This window comes from Aptenodytes patagonicus, chromosome 4 (assembly GCF_965638725.1).
Source record: "Aptenodytes patagonicus chromosome 4, bAptPat1.pri.cur, whole genome shotgun sequence".
NCBI classification, from domain to species: Eukaryota; Metazoa; Chordata; class Aves; order Sphenisciformes; family Spheniscidae; genus Aptenodytes; species Aptenodytes patagonicus.
Genome location: NC_134952.1, coordinates 80,302,045 through 80,323,304, shown reverse-complemented (window position 1 = coordinate 80,323,304; position 21,260 = coordinate 80,302,045). Strand labels below are relative to the sequence as shown.

Sequence of the window (21,260 nt, the reverse complement as noted above, 5' to 3'; positions counted from 1 at the left end):
CATTGTATCAGGCACATACATTTTATCTGTCTCAGGGTGCTTCTTGCTTGAAAAGTTATGCACGTTGTGTTGGTGTATTTTATTACTCTCCAGATTCCATCTACAGTCAGAATTCCTTTCTTCTGTCATATCAGGACAAGCAATTTTCTGATCGATCCTCCAAGCCAAACCAGACCGTAATTTTCCATAAGAAAAAGAAACCTCCTAAAACAAACCCAAATCCAAATCAAAAATACAAAGACTTCATCTTGCTTTTACTGCCCCATAATTCATCTAGCTGCATTCAGACAGGAGGGTAAGGGGGGAATGTTTCCTTCTGCCACTGTTTCTTTCTGTCCGAAGTTGGTTGCCGTCATGAAGTATCTGTGCTCTACATATCAGACATTTCTTTGATAAACTGATACAACAGTATCCTGGAAAGTTTCAAATTACTGCAGGTTTCTGTTCCTAATGCACAAAGAAAACTAAGATATTTTGAATAACAGTTTGCAGGGTGTGTATTTGTTGAGCAATTACTCCCTACCATATACAATACTGAAAAATTTCTCATTTCTTTTTCAGAACAGACTTTGTGTATCAGCCATCTGCCACTGACTTTAGCCATCAGCTACTATTGAAGCATGGTTTCATCTTTCACTAAAGGATTAGGCCATGCCATTCTCATCTGATATAGTCTTGCCCATCCATATATTTAACACCTTATTTTTAAATGTCTCTTTCCTGGTTATAACACGGAGATTATTATTCTCAGAGGTGATGAGGAGATGATCTGTACGAGTATGAGGGGAGCATTCCATTAAATCGTCCAATAAGCTCTGAAAGGGATATAAACTCTCTTTGTTGTGGGTGCAGTTGAATCTTTTCTGCTCTCTTCTTTCGCCAGGAAGATATGAGTGGCTGGAGTGTTTGATTCTATATATAACTAGTTGATGTCAGCTGGATGCCAATCCCTTTGAAGAGGATCAGCCCCCAGTTTGTCTCGGTACTAGGTACCATGCAGATCCAAGCACAAGGGTAGAAACCATCCTGGACCAGGCAGGTCATCCCCATGCATAACTAACTCCTGAAGCTTCAACTAAAGGGTTGAGATCGCTTATTTCTGCACAACAAAACAGTAGGGTAAGTGTATTGTTTCCTGAAATATTTTGACATTGTCTGTCCTACAAACTGTCATATAAAAGACATTTATGTAACCTCTTGACTCTGCAATTAAAAATGTTTATTTTTTTAGTCAGAAATGCACTTTCTTTAAAGATGCCAGAGCATCTCATTTAGTTCCTCAAACTCTTTATTAGATTAAGAAATGTCAAAATGTAACATTTCTGAAATCATAAACCAAGATGTACTTTAAATATTAGTTATGATTTTACATCTTTTAATATAATGTGTAGATGTGAGAAGGCCTAGACCACTGACACTGACTACAGAATTTATGTAGCCAGCTCAAAGTCCATTCCTTCGAATCTTCTGTCCATCAGAACATGTCCTAGCATCTGTCTGCCAGCAAGAACTGCCAGTGCATTTTGCACAAGTAAAAGTGCAGTATTTCTAAATCAGAAATAACTAACTTCACTATTCAGCCATTCTAAACAGGCTATTAGAAATTAAAGTTGGCTGAATTGTGCAAGCTGGCTCAACAATGTAAAAATGTGTTGTTTTTTTTCAGCACGGAAAAATCGTATCAGAAAATCACAATGATATCACATTCTGCCATGGTCAAAGAGAGGAAACAACAAGCATCAGCCATTATGGATGAAATACACAGAAATGGTATAGCGCTGAACCCAGCTTACTGTATATGCAATGTCCTCTAGCCCTCCCTAATATATTTTTTTAATCATAGAGTATAACTCTCTTACAGCTTTGTCTCTGAGTGTTTTGCCATAAATAATCATGTGGGAGTATCATGCTGCCTATGGTAACTAATCCTTTTGTAGTTGCCTCTTTTCATTTGAAAGCTATTTTCAGATGAACAACTGCTGTGGAGGAATGAAGTAATCTAACAGCTGATGTACATTCTGCTAGGATAGCCTTTCAGAATATTATTTGGGGTTAATAACATGACTTCATTCCATTTTAAAAGGCTATCATCTAAGAAACATGCTGATTTGTATCCTCTCTTTTTGCTCTGTTTCACTCTGCTTTTTTATATGAATGATAAAAAATTTTGAAACAAATATTCACATCTCTGTTCCTTCCTCTCAAACTTTATCTTTGTAACTAACAAACTTTACTAGCATTTGGCAATTCTCTCTAACGCACAGCCACCAATTAATCTTATATGAAGAAATTTTACTTTTCTGTCGTTGCACCGATGAAAATGCAGACACTTATAAGACGGTAGTTTTATTTTTCTAAAACAGGTTCTTAAAATTATGCTTCTAGTGTGACACCTTAAGAAGCAATTATCTCAGCTGGGAATACAAATCTGCTTGGCTTTCATTAGGTATGTGCTGGATGCTTTTGGAGATCCTTCCAATCCTTCCCATGAAGCTTTTTTTACCATCTATGTAAAAGATCAGTGTTTTAAAAGTGATAAGCACCCCACAAGCCTCACTGAAAAAACAGGGAGCCCCATTAATATTTAGAATTTATGAAAATTATACCACTCACAGAGGATAAAACACTGAACATTAAATTCCAGTACCGAAAATCTTTCTTGTGGGCTTTTCTCCAAAGAATTTGGGGATGGTTTTTCTACTCACTCACTGACCATTGTGATTGCAGGAAGAGTAGGACAAGAGACATAAGGTTTTTAGAAAAAGAAGCTAAGAGTTTCAGTGCCTGGTCCTAGTCCTTCTGATATTTCCATAGGTTTTTTTCTGTAATTTCTATTCCTAAGCAAATACCTCTTTCCTCTTTCCATTCTCCACTGAACACAAACTTAAGTCTGAAAGCCAGTCTGCCCTTACAGATTTCATTACAACTCCTTTTTTTTTTTTGGTACTGTAAACCCAAGTACTATATGTGCCTGAAATAGCCCATAAGCTCTTCAGGGCAAGAAAAAAGGTCTTTCATATGTTCGTTTGGAACCAGGCATTTCACATGGTAAATGTTGCTACTATTCATAGCAATACTAATAAATCTACCATACAGTCCCTGAAATCATTGGAGTTACTGGATAATCTGTGCTGATGCTTGGCATTTGCCTCACATAATCTGTCCTTTTTATTATTTATGTATTATCAGATTTGCTGTCAAGTTTAGATTCATACACATAGATACGACAGCTTATCCGACAAGATATGCTGTGATATGTGGCCACTGAAGGCAATACTAACTCTTTAAGTGTACATTCTACTTTTGCATCGTCTCTGGATGCCTGGGATATTTAAATGTTAAAAAAAATATGAAATTTCATTAAATGGGTGTGATAAGGGCCTGAAATTTATAACTGTACAAGCCCAGTGAAACCAGTTAAGAAACAGAAGGATAATCAAAGCTGTAATCACACAAAGTATACGCTAGTCCTTTGGGACCAAATTTGAACAATTCGTGGAAAAATCAAGGAGAAATTTGGTTTTTAAATGACTAAATTCAGTTCTATTAATTTTTGACATTTTCTTTTTCCCCTAACTGTTAATTCAACAAGCTTAACCTGAGATCTGGAGGGTGAACTGCTGTCTTTCTGGGTTTTGCATCGCTATTAGTAATGAAGGTCCTGCACCTGGTAATTAGGTAAACATTAAATGTACTGTTTCAGCCAGTCTCACAGACCAGCGAAACTCCCCACTCTTAACAGAGGTAAACAGTAACAGAAGATTCTGTAAGGCAAGCCCCAGTAGCTTGGAATGACACACAGAAAAGCATACCTACTGCATTTTTATTTCAGCCCCTTTTTATTATAATGCTTTCAGGTAAACAGTGAATCTCCTTGTTAAAAGATATTCATAGCAGAAACAGTTGTTGATAAGATACAAAATCAGCCAGATTTTTGTCAGTGTCTCAAAGATTTACCAATCTCTGGGCAAGACTGGTAATGACTGAAAGTCCACATCTCCTGTTGGCTTGTGGGACATGACTTTGTGTTTTGGAGAAGTTCGACACGTCACAAAATGCTGCAGGAATAGACCCTAACTGTAAACCCTCTTATGGTTTCAGAAGAGAGACTGTAGTAGTGAATCAGCATGTGGATGTAGTGACCTCCCCAACCCCTTGGTTTTTCACCGGCAGACTTGGACTAATCATAACATTTCTAAGGCTACTTGGTAGAGGTAAACATGTATGTAAATATATATGTTTAAAGAAACCCTTGAAGTTCATCAGGTTAAATCTCATGTCCAGTTCTATGCTATTTCTTAAATGTATTCTTCAGTAGCTACATGATTAACTATCTTTCATGATATAGTTAAAAGACCTTATTTCTGATACTACAACAAACATACTACCTGATATTCATTATTAAAATTTATAATCCAGCTTAAGGTATTTAGAAGATTGTAAACTGGAGGATTAAAGGGGGATTAGGCAGTGTATGCAGGAGGAACTATATAAATCATATTTAAATACAGTCTGTTACGATTTTAAGCACAGGACAGGAAGGACTTGGCAGGAACAAATTAAGAAATGAAGCTAAAAGGTTAAGACTAGGATTAAACTATGAATTAAATTTCCAGTATTAATTTACAATGTCCATTTATGACATTGATGTTCTCTTTCTATCATCCTCTAAATGTTCTCCTTTTCTCATTTTTCGTCACCTTTTCTGCACTGACACTGAAACAATCCCTAGACACATCATAAAAGTAGACATATGATTAGATTTTAATTGGCAAGGGATTCAAATGAACTTTACACTTATGTTTTTGGGATGCTGCCTGGATACACAATAGTACACAACTGTGGGTTACAAAGTACCTTGGAGCCTTCAGTTAACGTTAACAAGAACAGTATGTATGTGAGGGAACAGCAAGGCCCAAAATAGTTAACACCCAGCATGTCCCAGAAGAATACTGAGTGGTTTGGACAGAGATCTGCAATCACCTTGGCACCCCAGTCTCTGAGGCTGTACATCCTACCCACTCTGTGTACAATGAAGAAAAGCTTTTTCTACGTGAAAATGTTGCTGATTTGAGGGGTAAATTTCTTACTCCTTACTAATATAAAACCATCCAACAGTCCATGCCCCTGGGGTCATCTTGAGAAATGACAAAATCAAAATATGACCTGTGGGTCTAAATTTCAGGCCACAGGCCAATAACTTGTGCACTTATCTCAACCACAGAGCCAAAAACCCTACCACTATCTGTCACTGATATGGCTACATTGGGCAAGCTGAGTCATTTTCTTCCATGTTAAGAACTCTCTGTTTTGTAGTTACCTCTTAAATAACAGGAGGGTGTTAGGATTCTTTGCATATACTATTTTTAAAGCAGAAGTGCATGCTCCAGCTCACAATACAGTTAGCTTGCTCTTACTCCAGTTAAATCTATTGCAAACATTCAATTGAAATCAGTATGAACAGCAGTGGATCAACAGAGATGCACTCCAGGACCCACAAACTTGTTTGATTTACTACATGGAAAACTCTTGTCTATACAGCTTCGGCTAAATATTTAATATACCTGCCTCAATTAAGTTTTCCTGAATGTCAGCAAATCACACTGTTTTTCCAACATAAAGTTACTAAGAGACATATGGCCTGTAGAACATGCCATTTACTCAGAATGAAACTCTGCATATGCAATATTAACTTTGACATTAGGTACCTTCTGCACTTAATGAATTTGTAATGTTAATTTTAAACTGGGCTTCCTGTGTGCTTACTCTGGAAGCAAAATACAGTGTCTTACATATAATTTGCTTCCATTTCATTTTAATGCATTAAGATGTATGTCAAAGTTCAAAATTTTAAATCCTGTAGACCATAAGAATATGTGAAGAATAGAATGTCCTATTATTAGAGAAATAACAGAATGTGACTTTGAATAAGTGGATCAAAGAAACATACTAGACCATTCATATAATCCTCAAAGCACACTGCATCGTTCCATTTTTCCTCCTGAAGTTTATGAACAACTGAGGAGAACAATTTCAATTAATAAAATGATAAATATTAAAGTGGCAATAGGAATTATTTTCTTAAAAATTCTGTTTTTACTATGCGATCCAATTATTGTTATATTTGTTAAATTCTACAACCTTCTAAGCAGAAATAAATTAGTAGAAAATAGTTTGTTCAGCGTTGAAGTTACTGTATTCTAAGGTTTAAGCTTTATCTATAGCTTGAGGACATCTAGTGAAAGAGTTCAGTCACTAAGCAACAGCTTGCTCCTTGCCACCAGCATCCCAGTTTCCCGAACGTTACCACGAAGATGACCAGTAGAGTTTCTGATAGTCAGAGTTCTCCATTTGCGGTCCCAATTATCTCCCCTTCCCCTGCTTATGGATTTTCATTTTCAAATCGCCCAGGAGGTCACTAAAGACAAAGAAGGAATTTTTCCCAAGCAGTGAATAAAGTAATATTGCACCTAGTAATTCAGTTTCCTCTTAGAGAGAATTAAAAAGAAAATGTTCTAAATATATCAATTCCTAGAAGCATGTTGTAATTCTTTGTTAGGGCTCTCATTTTCAATACCTTGAGCTTTAATTTGAAAGCGTCTTTAAAAACAGTTAAAAAATACTACTTAATACAGACTTTCTAATGCAAACTTTTCTTAAAGTACAAAACATGCCCTGGATTTCAAAAGCAAGCAGAATATTAAAGAATAATTGAGAATAAAATGTTTATAAGCAGTAAGAAACTGGTAGGTATGTTTAAAAGGGGTTACCTGATCATCTATCCAATGCAGGACACACAAAGCTAACTGAAGGTTTGATGTGGGAACACTGGGGTCAGATGGAATTTTGTTCCTGGTTTCAGCAGAAGCCAGTTTTTACCAGTCTGCTATTAAGATGCTTTGTAGGACATTATAGACCTGATTTTGATAACAGCTGAATGCCACTTAACTGAAGTAAATTTGGAGCTTGAAGTGCTTAACATCTTCGAAAGAACAGGTTTGTGGTGTTCAATACTCTGCACCAAAATTTTGGAAGAATGATTAATTTCACTAACACCGTATGAAGCTATGTTATCTGTTAGATAAGTATGCGTTAACGTGTTGTTGGATTTCAGGTGTAGGGTATGCGATAGCAGGCATTTAAGAAAAACAGACGTATGTATTTATCCATTGTATTGCAGTCTCACCCAGCTTAAACCTTGGAAAAAAGGTCAGCACCCCCAGAGATATCATGGTAGAGGAACTATCGACACTCAGCAACAGAGGTGCAAGACTCTTCAAGAGACGTCAGCGAAGATCTGACAAATACACATATGAAAATTATCATTATGTAGCAAACAAGCCAAGAAATGTGAGTATTTTGTAATAACTTATTAATGGAACACAGTGAGACTAACTTGGGGTTCCCTTGGTGCTCATGATACACAGTGTGCATGATTTATTTGTAGTTTCAGGAAGAATAAAAGCAAAATCCTGTACTAGAATGAGGCTAATATGAAGTGAGCCATTTGTATTTATTGAGCTCCAATAGACAAAAAAAATCTGAAAGCCTTAATACTTAAGGACATTAGATTCAAATCATTCTCATTCAAATCTGATTCAGGTTACTAGTGACCAGAGTTCTTATCCTGTAACAATTGGCCCGTTGACTACTGAAAATTAACTAGTTAATGACATTCAAAAGGTTGGAAGAAATAAGAGTCTGTTTCATGCAACCAGCAAGTACTTTTATTAAAATACGCTGGTGGTCTCAACATGGTTCCCAGGCAGCAAAATGACTCTCACAACTGGCACTAATACACTTCTGGCCTGCCTGTCTCAACAGGGAGAAAAAGGATGGAGCTTGCCACTGAAAAACAATTATTCTTTGAGCTAGTCCTTCAGGAATTGGGTTAAAGCATTAGTGATGCCCTGGAAATCCTCACGGCAGGAACTAAATGCACCTGGCGTTTGTCTCATCTGTGGCCTTTGCAAAATATTGAAACCTTTTGCTTAACCTCTGAAAATAGGGACAACAACATTCATAAATTTTACCTAACTCTCCAATGTGCTGCAAGGTTTAATTATTTGAACATGAATACTCTATGCCCAGTCTAATACAGCACGTAAGCAGCCCCTCGAATTCCAGTATTGTATTAAATTCTGCTTCTCAGTTACATGTATGCACTCCCACTGATTTCAGATACAAAGGTATGTGACTAATGAAGCAGAATTTGTCCCAGTACTTTTAAGCTGCTTTGAAGATGAAAAGAAATACGTGCTACAAAAGTTAATTATTACTAATTAACCTAGGAAATATTTCTTGTAGAACAGCAATTCTCTCTCCCTGAAGCTTTTACAACTAATCATTGCATAGGTGGTGCTATGATTGTGTTAGCATCCAACCCCTACAGAATCCATACAAAGACTTTGACTCAATTCTTCTTCAATCTTCACTTGGGATAAGAAAAATAGTAACTGTATGTACTGTATTGTTGTGATATAATCTAAAGTTTGTAGTGGTACAAATAGGAAACAAATAGTTTATTAATCAGAACAGCAAAGCACCAAAGGGCTTACTCATATTATGTTAAATCTTACTAAAGACAATACACACATACTTGTAAATTAATCAGAAACAATAAAATGAATGCAATTTGTTGACTCTAAGGAAACGTTTTGTCTAGTTGCATCTCATAAGGAGGCTTTGGGAGCAGACAATAAAAGAGACATTTGCAATTTACCGTTGCCCATGCTGACCAAAATGTTGAGGGATCTCACAACAGTCAGAGAGGCTATTATTGGAGCTGAGTTCAATAGTTCCAATATCACAGCTGAAATCTCCAAAATATTTTTGTTCCCTTCTTGAAGCAGAAATTCTCTATGCTTTGTTGACTGTAAAGGTAAATACATTTGTAATTCTGTGGCCTTTGCACTTCCCACACAAAAAATTAACTTTACTCGGGAAGAAAAGTATGTCTTAATATCCCGTATCATAGAAGAAAAATTTTTATGTTTCTTTTTTTATGGTGCAGATATTTCAGACATCTTTGGTCACTCACTCAACAGAAATTAAATTACACAGGGATCAAATGGGATCATGTTTGAGTTTTGATAAATCTGCTTTTTTAAAATAAATCTGCACAAAAGAAATCCCATATAAAAAATCTGAACAGCTCTATTGAACACCCAAAACTATGACTAGAACACTATTATTTAGAAGCCCATCTATGAATACTGTCCCCTCAATTTCTCCCTCTGTTGAGTATTAGAACCTACACAGATAAATTCTGAGCACACCACCATCAGCCTCATCAGAATTTCTGTATCCAGTTCCATGCTTTCGCTACAGTCTGACAGATCAGTTCCCCTCTAGTCTACTTCTTCCAACAAAAACACATAGAGTACCCATGCTGTACAGTCAGTATGACATTCTGACACATGAAAAAATGATGCCTCTTTGGCTTCTGTTCCCTTCCCTTAAATGCCTATTTAGCCACCACTGGTGTTGTCTTCATCATCTTTATGATTCTGCCTACCAAAATTAATCTTTCGAACATACTTCAGGATGGCTAGAAAACTTATTGCCTTGATCTTTTTTTGTTTCAAGTTTAAACAAGTATTATTTGTTTGCTTTCCTACTTTAAGAAACTCTTACTCTAAACCAGTCTATATTTAAATTGCTTTTAGCCTATGTGTCATAGCTAAAATAAGATACTGACTTCTTAAGAGACTCTAATTCTATATTTATGCAACAATGATTAAGCCTTTGGATGTTTCCTTAGAACTGATGACCCAATAGGAGGGTGGAAAATAACAGCATATCATAAATCTCCAGAAAGTGACCTGCACTGAAGTTGTTATTTCTATTACAAATAAAGGAAAAGAAAATGCCAAACAAAAGCAATTCAACAAATGCAGTGAATTTTCAACTGATACGGGAAGAGACGCTTTGAAGAATCAGTGCTTTGAAACTCAAATGGCTCAAACTTGCCAGATTTCTTGAATCTTTGTGTAGCAAGGGTGCTCTGTCTGGCACATAACAACTTCTAGCGTCTAGTGATCCATGGGACACATGTTATGCTCCCCACCGCCCCCCCCAGCCAAAGTGACTAGATCTACTCTTTGCTGTGAACCACACAGCCCACATGCACAGGCAGATTTTGTGGTGATTGCTGTAAGCAGCAGATGGGATGAACTCTCTTCATAGACTGCATATGAATATTTAAATATCCCAAACTTAGGAAAAGGTCAGACAACTCAGCCAGATGGTTATAAGGCCTTAGGAGTCTTGTTGACCTAGTTCACACCACTTCCAATCCTTTCAATAAAGCACTCACACACTTGTAATATGGACGTTTAAAATTGTGCTGGGATATCATTCTTAACACTGAAAAACTACTCGTTTTTGCTTACATAGCCAATGTAAGAGAGTTGTGAAACTACTTCACCTTCTGGCTAACGGCCAGAAAATCCTGGGGAGTGCTATCTAGCAAACAGGCTACCAAACAGCAGGACAGTATGCCTTCGGATAGTATACCCTGGGTCTCAGATCTGGGCTGTAAATTAGAGTATCACTCCAACCCTCAACAGAGAATCACAGAGGCTTTTTTTGCCTGTGCTGTCAATTATATTTATTTCTATTTGAATGCAGCGTGGAGAGCCCATACAGAGTGTTAAAATGGACGGCCTCAGTGTGGAAGGAATTCCTCAGCATGCCCCAATGACACCTCCTAATACACCTGATCCCCGGAGCCCCCCACATCCTGACAACATTGCCCCAGGTAATACATGAGTTTATAGACATTAAATATATTTAGTTCTCATTTCACAGCAGAGGAAGGACCTCTTTATAAAACAGTATCTTCAACAACAATTTGTTAATGGACTTACTGTTAGAAATCGATAAATTTTGAGTCAGATAACTAATCAGAGTCTCCCACAGAAATGTAAAGTGGTGCTCTTCAGTTGCTTCTGCTCATTTTTAAAGACTTGATATGCCTTTTGTACTACTTCTCCCTAAACTGAACACATACATTAATATCAATAGGGACTGCTCCTATATTTACTGGTCTTACAAACATTGAGAAACAGATCCTCAGATTTAAAACCAGATTAATATACTGATTTTTCTTTGCCAAACCTTTGTTTCTAATATGCAACACACTGCTTACTTATCCATTGTAGTTTAATTACCCATAAATGTAAATGTGAAGTCACTGTAAGTTTTGCTAGAAACCTTCACAGAGGAGTAACTTAAAAACGAATTTGCCTCTGGCTGCATCAACTGTTCTTTTTTAGGTCCCTAACTGTGAGGGTACTGTTGTCTTTATTTAAAGCAGTGAGCTACAAGAAGGCCCTATTTTGTATTCTTTAAAGACTAGAGAAGGCTAATTTGTTTTAATTAATTTATTCAGTGATATAGCCCTTCTTCCTGTTTATGAATTATCCATGAGCAGATTGTGGTTTTTACAGATTCATTCTTTGTTCAGAATTACTCAATGCATGTTTTGTGCAGACCTTTTCCAGCCTATGTAAACTAGGTCAATGCTACTCTGTTAGTGACTGCTAAGGCTCTGTGCATCCATTGGTCAAATACAATGCGAACAGAGGTAATTTCCATTGCTAAGACATGATAGAAATCTTCAGGTCTTTCTTTAGGCAAAAAAGGTCTGGCAAAAGGAGTAGATATGAAAACCACAGGGGTTTTTTAAGCTTATAGAAGGAAACAGCATTAATTTAAAGAGCCAGATGTAGTGGGAGGGTAAAAGGGTAGAATAAATTTCCTTTGTTTTTCAAATAAATGGTATAACTCATATAATTGGATAATCCCTTGCTGGTTTTAATTCTTCAAATTGTACATTAAGGTCTGGCTCCCCCCCCCCCCCCCCCCCCCCCGCTGCCTGCCCCATTTATTCCTGCCATATTGTACTTGGCTTTAGAAGAAATCACACTGAATATGGAATTTATTTATTTAGTAAAATTCTGATCAAAGCCTGATCCTCAGATGATTATGCAGAGAAAACAACTGATTCTTCACTTTTTCAGATGATGAAAAGGACCAGAGAACCAAGTAGGTAGGCCATTTTAAAGCATCTAAGGCAGAGGCAAAGACAAAAACTCCACTATAACGGCTGTGATCCTAACTCCTTTTAATACTTTTGGAAAATTTCACCCAAAGACTATAGAATTATCTTAGTTTTAACCAAAAGGCTGTTTTAAAAATCTTTTTCTTAATTCAGCCCAAGGGCTGTGTAGCTATAGTCTGGTTTCAAACAAATGCTTATAATGATAGAAACAAATTTATATAAAACTAAAATAAACTTAGCTTCAAAAGAGGGTGGAATACTTTGGAGCAGTTATCTAAAAGGCTACAAACTCTCCCTGCCAGCTTTCTGTTTCTGTGTAGCTTTGGCCAGGTGACTTGATCCAGGTGTTCATTTTACCTGACTGTGAAATGATGGTATGTTACTCCCTGGTTACACAGGATGGTGGTAAGGAAGCAGAAAACGCAAAGTAGTATTATAATAGTTTTGCCTTGATCGCCTTGCAGGATATTCTGGACCACTGAAAGAAATTCCTCCTGAAAAGTTCAACACTACTTCTGTGCCAAAGTATTATCAGTCTCCCTGGATAGAAGCCATTAGGGATGATCCAGAGCTGCTGGAAGCTTTATATCCTAAACTTTTTAAACCTGAAGCAAAGCCAGAACTGCCTGACTACAGGAGCTTTAACAGGTAATTCTGAATGGACACTGAATTTTACAGTGCAGAGAAAAATTACTATGAAATGAAATGTTTCCACCAGCTGTAAAAAACCCTACCACCTGTGTTGGCAAGTATATGCATAAACATGAACATGCACATAGATTACAAGTGGCAAACGAGCATTAAGGAGGAAACTAGTCTCTCTCTAAAGTATGGACCCAAAATTAAATTGTAGAGCCAGGAATGTAAGAAGAATTGTTGAAAATATTGAAAGAAAGAAAGAAAATATCAGAATCCAGTGTACTCAATAAATGGGAAACATGGGCTATAGCAATGCTTCAAATTCCTTTCAGTACTTCTGTTGTTGACTTCAGTAGGTATGGGATCATAAGATCTATCAGGGAAACTCTCAGTCAAAACTTTGTTTGTAAGTTGTATAATGCAAACCACTCTTTTTTTTTAACACAACTCACATGGCTTGTTTTTAGGCAATGATAGTACAATGAAATTTATCCCTCAACCAATCCCTCAGACCAGATAGTTAGCAGATTGCATATTTTATTGCATTTAACATTTTTTATATCTTCAACAACCTTTGGTAACAAATTAACGGATAAAACATTACAAGCAGACTTAAAAAACATTTAAAGTAGAATGGGATCTGAGAGTGAAGTTATTTACATAGTAACTAGTATACTAAGGCTTTCAGTAGAACTTCTAGATATATGGACAATATTGGGTTTTGAACTACTCTGAAAGTTTTAAAACACATTCTTACTTATGTCTTTTGCTTTCATTCATACCATTCACAGTATCTTTATTTATTGAAGTTATGGACAATTCTAAATAACCCCTGCTGAGTTCTAGACAGCTGAGCCAAACCAAAACCTTTCCTCAAAAAGCCAGACAGCAATCTATTGAAAAAGAAAATGGCTCATGGCAATATAAACTTAGAGAAAAATACCACAAACATCACTTGTGTTCCTGCTGTTGAGGTAGGCCTCAACTGTGAGTGCAAGGACTGAAAAATTACACAAGTCAACATCAAAACTGGCACTGCAGACACTACACCAATTCTGATTTCCTAACAGCAATATACATCGCCATGTTAATAATTAAGTCTGTGTGGCACACTCTTCTCAGCAGACAAAATAGCAAATACAAGTCAGAGAGATGTGCCACAGCTGCCAACACTGGAACAGTAACAGCACAGTTTATGTACTATGGTTATTGTAACTGGGGAAAAAAAAAAACAAACAACAAAAAAACGCCAAAGATGATACATATACGTGGAATAGAGACTGAATCAGTTCTCCCTCTCACAAGAGAGATTCTTGAGTCCAGCACGCAAGTCGTTGTGAAAGAAGGGATCAGACAGGGCACAGAGGCCCCATTAACTGGGATATGTGTCTTGAGATGGTATCTGATGGCTTCTTTGTGGATTTTTAGCTGCTTTGTGGTCCCATATTCTGTTAGTTGTCCTCTTTACAACACTAACTGTTCAGATTTCTTTCTATGAGGATTTTGTCTATGTATGACATGGCAGAACTGTGGCTCACCGCAGTCCAAATTTCTTGAACATATGTGCATTCATATAAGGGAAAGGTCAATATTCTCCCTTGTAACTGCCATAAAAACCTAAAACCTGGCACATAAATCCAGATCCAGACTGTGAAATTGGTAAATTCAAAACACAAGGCATACAAATATAATCCACCACAACTCTCCTTCTCATGGAAAAAATCCACATCCAGAAGAAAATAAAAGGATGCCTGGTGGACCTAGAAAAGCTGTTACATACAGTACACTCAGATTTATGTTTTCTAGCAAGAAGGAGTAGATCCAAAAAGAAATTGAGAATTTGCAAAATTGAAATTCAAGATACTAGGCTCTTGGAGAGGATTTTACAGCCATGACTTAGGTGTCTACACTCCTAAAAATGCACAGGAGAGTGAGGTGTCTGATCATGGGATTCAAAACAGACAGCACACTGCATGCCAAGCTAACCAACAGAAAACGTTACAGAGAAGGCTAAATGTGACTTAAATTTCTCTTTGCTAAGGCCATCAGCACCTAATTCTGTCTGCCTGTCTTCAGGTCAGGGCTAGATTAAGGTCTTCCTTTCCAAAAACAGAGCAGGGGTCACGTATTCTTTTAAAATTTGTATAGACAATAAGGTTCATTTCTTTGGAAAGAGCATTTTCCTAGAATGTGGCCAGCCTGGATTTATTGCTGCAGGAATGTCAAACCCTGAGGAGACGACGTGTAACAACCTGGTTTCTGGCTCTTCCATGAATAGGTGGGAACACTCTCCACTTCCCTTATTAAGACCTGTGCCATAGTACAGAAAATAACAAACCTCTTTGGGCTAAACATCTTTCTCTAGCTGAACAATTAAGAAACTCACCTGGGGAAAGAGAAACCTGGGCCTACATCTGAGTTCCCAGATCTTTCAATACACTTTCTTTAATTACTGCTTACAGTAAATTAAACAAACAGACTTAGGACCAGAAAACAGGACCTATACTTCTCTGCTATTAGTTGTGTGGCCTGATGTCTAGGCTAAGAGTCTTACTCTGTCTAATCCAAGTAATTTTTTATTTCTGGGTAGCATTTTTGCTGGAATACTGTATGTGAGCAGTTAGATCCACTCTTACAAAGAGATGTCCTCAGGCTGAAGAGAATCCAAATCTCTTGCAAAACAGCTCTGGTCGGAGACATACTATTATTTGACACAGAGGTTCAACACTCACAGCCACAGATTTTGAGTGAAAGTGCCACGATGTGCCATTTTGCTCAAAGCTTGCTGCAGTATCATATTATGTGTGTTTTCAGGCATGGAAGTTTAGGCAAAAGATTATTAATTAGAGAATCACAGATGAGTTTTGGTGTAAGATAGGTGCAGCTGCCAGTATAGCTAAGATAAAGGCAGATCTGAGCATTTGTATAAGGAAAACATTAGGCATCGCAGGAATTTAGCAGCCTACGGGCTTTGCGCATAAGGTGAGATATCTCTTTGGACTTCTGTGTCTAGATCCTACTAAGTCATTCTGTGCATCTAGGTCACAGCATCCTTGACTTCTTTAATTGCAGTCTTGGAGAGAAAGCAAATGATACTGTATTACACAATTAAAGTGCAATATAATGGAACCATTTTGTTATCAGTGAGGATATCAATCAAGGCTTTCTACCACGCTTCATCATTCAGTAAAGTGCCATTATGTTTGTTCTCCTGCAAAACACTGGTACAGTCATCATTAGTCAGGATGGGGTGTGGTTAGCAGTAAGTGTGATGCATAGGACTCCCAAAGGAAACGGGCCTGAGATTCTTCCCAGTTCATTCAGTGGTATCTGTTAAAATGGCACTCACTTCACAGGCCATATTCAGGTTCCTTTCAGCTTTCCTTGTTACACAACAAACTGTAAAAGCAACACAACTTTAGCAGCTAGGGATGTCTGATGTGTTGGAACAGATGCACACGTGCATGGTTTAAAAGTATATTCAGCACTAAACAGCATTCAGATTTTTTTTTTCCACTGCCAGCAATGAAGAGGCAACTCTGGATCCTGTAGCAGTGCAATTTTTATAATAGTAGCAGAATCAGAACTAAGGAATTCATAGAGGTATTAGTTGGGGTCTAGTACACATTTCATGCTGCAGGGATCTTGCAATGCTGGCAGGTCAACGAAGGAAGAAGCGGTAGCAGAAAATGTCAAGCACATTTGCCTTCTGAGGCAGGGCTTTCCGTGAGACAGCCAGTAATGGTTTAATAGCATATAGCACTAGACACAGTGCATGATCAGAGAAATTGGCTTCTGAGGCTCTCTGAATAGACTGTTCAGACAAGGCTACCCTTCCTCCCCCTGGATGAAAATGAATCCATGCTAGCAGAGAAATGCTGCAGAACAGAGCCACGCCATCTGATTTCTCTTGGACATTAATTCCTATTAGGATTGAAGAACTATTTACTGGTCAAAAATTTTCTTGCCTCTTTTACTGGTGTGGAAGCACCTAGCAATCATCTGTGGGAAAGACAGCATGAATCTACATTTGTTCAGGAGTTTGTAATATTAGTTAAATTAGTACCTTTATTCCATCTGCTTTCTTGGAGCTGGATAAAATGTCAAAGGTAGGGTAACATACAAAGCACTACATCTTACTCACGTAAGACAAGCCAGTCTGACTAGTTCTGCCTCTCCTACCAGATAAATTCTTGCTCAGCTTTCTCAATTCCCAAAGACTACTGTTTCAAAAACACTACAGGAATCCAGTCCGTCTGGACTGGGCTCTGTTTTTATTGATTAATGGATTCTGAACTCTATTGTAAAAATGCTGAGATCCAGAGCATCAAAGGAATTTTGGGTGCTAACTTGAAGTGATGCGAGATTAGTGGAAGCTGGGTGCTTAGCCAGTTCTTTAGCGCCTAAATACCTCTGTGAAATTGGCATTAGCTCTTGCACTAAGCTACCATGAAGCTCTGAGCATTTTGCGGGGTCAGGTTCTTTGCCCTTATGTCTCCTTTGTGCACAGAATTAACAATAAGCAGAATGTTCTAAGAATGACAGTCCCATTTTAAAATGTGAAACTCACATTTTTTGTAATTATGTAATTGAAGGTGCTAATCCATTACAGTTAAAACATTTCTTCAGACTTTCCCAAATAATCATCTACAAGTAGTCTCCTATGTTGAGACAATATAATGTTCAACAAGAAAGACTGCAGGAGAAAAAAAAGAAGCCCTGCTAAAACAACAGCTAAAAATAAACATGGTTGTGCCTGCTATTGTTAAATCATGCACCTACTTTTTAGGAATATGCAAAGTGAATATTAAACAATCTCTTACACTTCCTGGGGCCACTTCCTATGGCTCTGAACCAGCATTTCCACCCTTCTTATGACAAATGACGACTGGAATTTTTTACACATGAGTTTTAGGCTCCTATACAATAAATCAGAGCTCAAGTGATACAGTTGATGTGCACACAACACAGGTCATTACAACACCATGTTGTTAGACAAGTTATTGCTCACAAAAATATACTGCTGCTGTAAAGGAAAATTAACAGCTATTAGCCAATTACTGTACTCTCCTTTATGTCGATCATCATGTGCTTCTGCCTAGCATGCAGGAATGCATAATTCTCTGAGGCCAGACTTTGTATAGGAACTACGTGGGGTTTTTTCCCACAAAAGATATTTGAATTTCCATAGAACGCCCTCCTGTTTCTGTTACCTACAGAAACATGATGTATTTAAAACGCAAAAATACTACAAAGAGGAAGTTTTACACTATAGAATTGTTTTGCATTTTATACAGCTATTATTGTTCTGTTCATATTGATTATCCCTTTAATTTACATATTGATGAGAATTAAATATTACAACAATGTGAGAATGTGTATCTTAATTAGAGCAGCAATTAAAACAATCTTTATTATCCTGTAAGATGTAGATCACGACATTCACTCTGTGCCAATTACCAAGCAATTATTTTTAATCAGTATCATACGGTATCCAATTTGACACTGTGACCTAGAAGACAGTTTCACAAGAAAAGCTTGATACCACAGGCACTTTGTATAAAGAATTTCCTCTGATCTCAGGAGAGTTTAATGCCTGGGCTGGCTGCTGCTGCAAAATCTTGTCTTATCTTCATTTGAGAAACAGTTTTAGAGCTTAATCTAAAGCAGCACTCTTCTCTCAGTAAGTGTACATGCCCAGAACTTTAATGATTTTTTATACCTTACAGGATTGACCCTTTGGAGTTAACACCATCCCCTTCAACAAATGCTGCTTGTATCGAAATACAGTCAATTACCTGTGTAATGACACAGCAGTACCATTTCTTTTAGGTCACGGATTCACTTTTCTGAATTAATCTCTTTTTTTTTTTTGTGTGTGTACTTAATTCTCCCTACGGTTTTTTTTTATCTACAGTTATCTTGCTGAAAATCGTAGTCAGATCTTCAAACGATCTCTTTTCATTTCTATTGGTATTAATTTCTCTGGGCTTCTGCTATAATACCTGGAGCCACTGGAAATATACACAAGCAGACCTGCTGTTTTGTATCAAACACGTAAAACCTACCAAGGCTGTTGAAGTTCCATGTCAACAAAAATTCGTTTTTGCATGCCACTATGTATCTAGCTTTGCAGAAATCAGGTGCTCACGTGTAGCTTAAAAATCTGACACTCTTAACTGGCCAGAATATATCCCAGCAGAGTTACGCAGCTGATCAAAATGCAGAGCACATATAATAGTCTGTTTGGTCACGTTTGCTTATACAAAGGAGTCTGGAAAAAGTGACAGAAAAACTCAGGGTTTTTTTTTTTCAGCCTAGAAACCTGCAAATATAGAAGAATCATGGGAGGTATTTGGAAATACTGTTGTTTTAAAATATTTGCAAATGTATGTAACAGTCAGTTCCTGCTTAGTATTTCTTATCTTTTAGTTTCTCAGGCTTATCGCTTGAGGGAACATTTACATTTAAATAACATGAAAAATACTGGCCGAAGACTAGGGGCCAATTTCAGCCAGTGTTTCAAGGTTTAGTTACATAAACATTTTCTTCAGAAACAAAGCTGGTGTAAGTCGTCCTCACCCATTCCCCTCCTTCCCAGAGCCTGTTGTCTTTGGCTGTTCCTTTCTGCTTCACGTTACGCTTTACTGCCTCCTCACTTGTATTGCTACAATTGTTTGAGCGTAATGATGTAAAGCAGATTGCTGAAATAATTTGGATTTTTAAATGCTCCTTTGTTTTGAAAGGTCTTTGTTTAAGCCAGAAGTGACCCAAGTTTATAGCACAACCCACATACATTCTAACTGGTACAACAACATGGTGCTGAAATATAGTGTAGTGGGAGGAACAAGCAACTGGGGATAGGAGAAAATGGGGTGAGAACTTCCTAAACTAATTACCTGCTAGAAAGAATGTGTTAAACTATGTTTTCAGATTTATCAACCTATCACCAACAAAATAAGTTTAGTAACTGTGACTCACCAATGACAAGGTTTTCTTGCAACATCTTCTTCCCTCGGCTTTTTCGTCCATTTGAATTTTGAAGAAGGCTGAAGGCTTTATCCAAGGGAAAATAAATCGGATCTTAAAAAGAATTTGCCAGAAAAACAATCAGAATACTTTTCCCAAAAGCTTGAAAATGTAAACAAGAAATTGTACCAAATCTGTATCATTAAAATAGATTCTGTTCTTTTCAGCTCCTGGGAGGAAAAGAAAACAGGTATTGTTAAAATCACATTTTATTTTTATTTCTCTAATATCTACAGAGTTGCCACTCCCTTTGGTGGTTTTGAGAGAGCATCAAAGCTGGTTAAATTCAAGGTACCAGATTTTAATCTACTGATGCTAAATGATCCCAGATTCATGATCCTTGCAAACCCTCTTGCTACCAGAAGATCCTTCAATAGGACTCCTAAAGGATGGACGTCCGAGAATATTCCTGTAGTGTTCATTCAGCCTTCGGATTCCAACACCGTTCCAGAAACAGAGGACCTGTGAGAGAAGCTGCACTCTACACCGTACAAAATGCTGAAAGCTGCACATCCATGTATTTTTGGTCCAAATATTACTATAGGCTACTGACAAAATTTTTCCTTGGCAGCTGGAGTATAAGTAATAATGTCTGATGCAGTGTCTCTTTTCTGGCACCTACTTTCATCTGTAGACGTCATACAAATAAAGCAATTCGGCAAATGTGACTGAGGTATTTTCTATTTGTGTTTACGTGTTCTTTTACTTCAGTGAAAACTACAATATTTCTAAAATCTTTGCTTGTCATTTAAGAACAAGTGTATTAAGAAAAAAAAAGTGACACTACTATCAAGGGATTTTATTTGATAGGTATGCTGATTATGGTAAAACAACCGAGCAATACCACAACAGTGCGCTCAGTGCACTCCGAGTACTGCCTGCTCAAGATAAGCTCTGACAAATCAACCTTTTTTCCCCACCCTGCTTTCAGCCAAAGTTAAAAATTTTGGCATTACTTCAGTGACAGCAAGTTTAGGCCATTTTCCTCCTTTCTGACTCTTAGCTTTAATTATGGACATCAATACCCACGTCACCTGGATTTGTTTACAGAAAATGCAGTAAATTTGGCAATGACAAAGATTACATGGTGGTATGAAGAAGTACAGAGGTATTTCCTGGATAAGTCCAGAATGTTTGTGTTAATCACCACTAAAAAACTCACCAATGACTGGTTACGTCAAGCATACCAAATCAGTATCACTGAGCTATGTTACCACAAATGCTTTTGTTACTAGAAAGAAATTCCATACACCTTTTCCCCTACAGCCATGGTATATACTGGGACTTAAAAGCATGCGAGTTTTCTTGCTCTTGATATGCTGGCAAGCTCTGACATTTTAGAAATACAAGTATCAGACTCTGATTAAGCATCCATAACTGCACAGGGGGCAGGCAACAATCAGTAAGAGGGTGCTGGTTTTCAGTGCCATTTTTCAGGTTACAACTACATTCTAGTATGAGGCAAGCATCAGTTTAATAATTGCTTGTTTCTAAATGCTTTCGTGTTTGAGAAGTATCCAACATC

General features: G+C 37.4%; 1 protein-coding gene and 1 long non-coding RNA gene across 2 annotated transcripts in view; one reads left to right on the top strand and one right to left on the bottom strand.

The window, feature by feature from the left end:
- LOC143159849 (uncharacterized) overlaps positions 1-21,260 on the bottom strand; it is a 47,011-nt gene that overhangs the window by 9,840 nt on the left and 15,911 nt on the right. Inside the window, exon 2 of the long non-coding RNA XR_012995234.1 lies at positions 19,688-19,789. This is a non-coding gene — a long non-coding RNA (uncharacterized LOC143159849). The remainder of the gene's footprint in view (positions 1-19,687; positions 19,790-21,260) is intronic.
- On the top strand, positions 963-20,403 carry MYOZ2 (myozenin 2). Its single transcript, XM_076337306.1, has 6 exons — positions 963-1,119; positions 1,667-1,770; positions 7,181-7,350; positions 10,633-10,762; positions 12,532-12,715; positions 19,972-20,403. Exons 2-6 carry the CDS (start codon positions 1,695-1,697, stop codon positions 20,201-20,203), a joined length of 792 nt encoding a protein of 263 aa, XP_076193421.1. The 5' UTR covers positions 963-1,119; positions 1,667-1,694; the 3' UTR covers positions 20,204-20,403.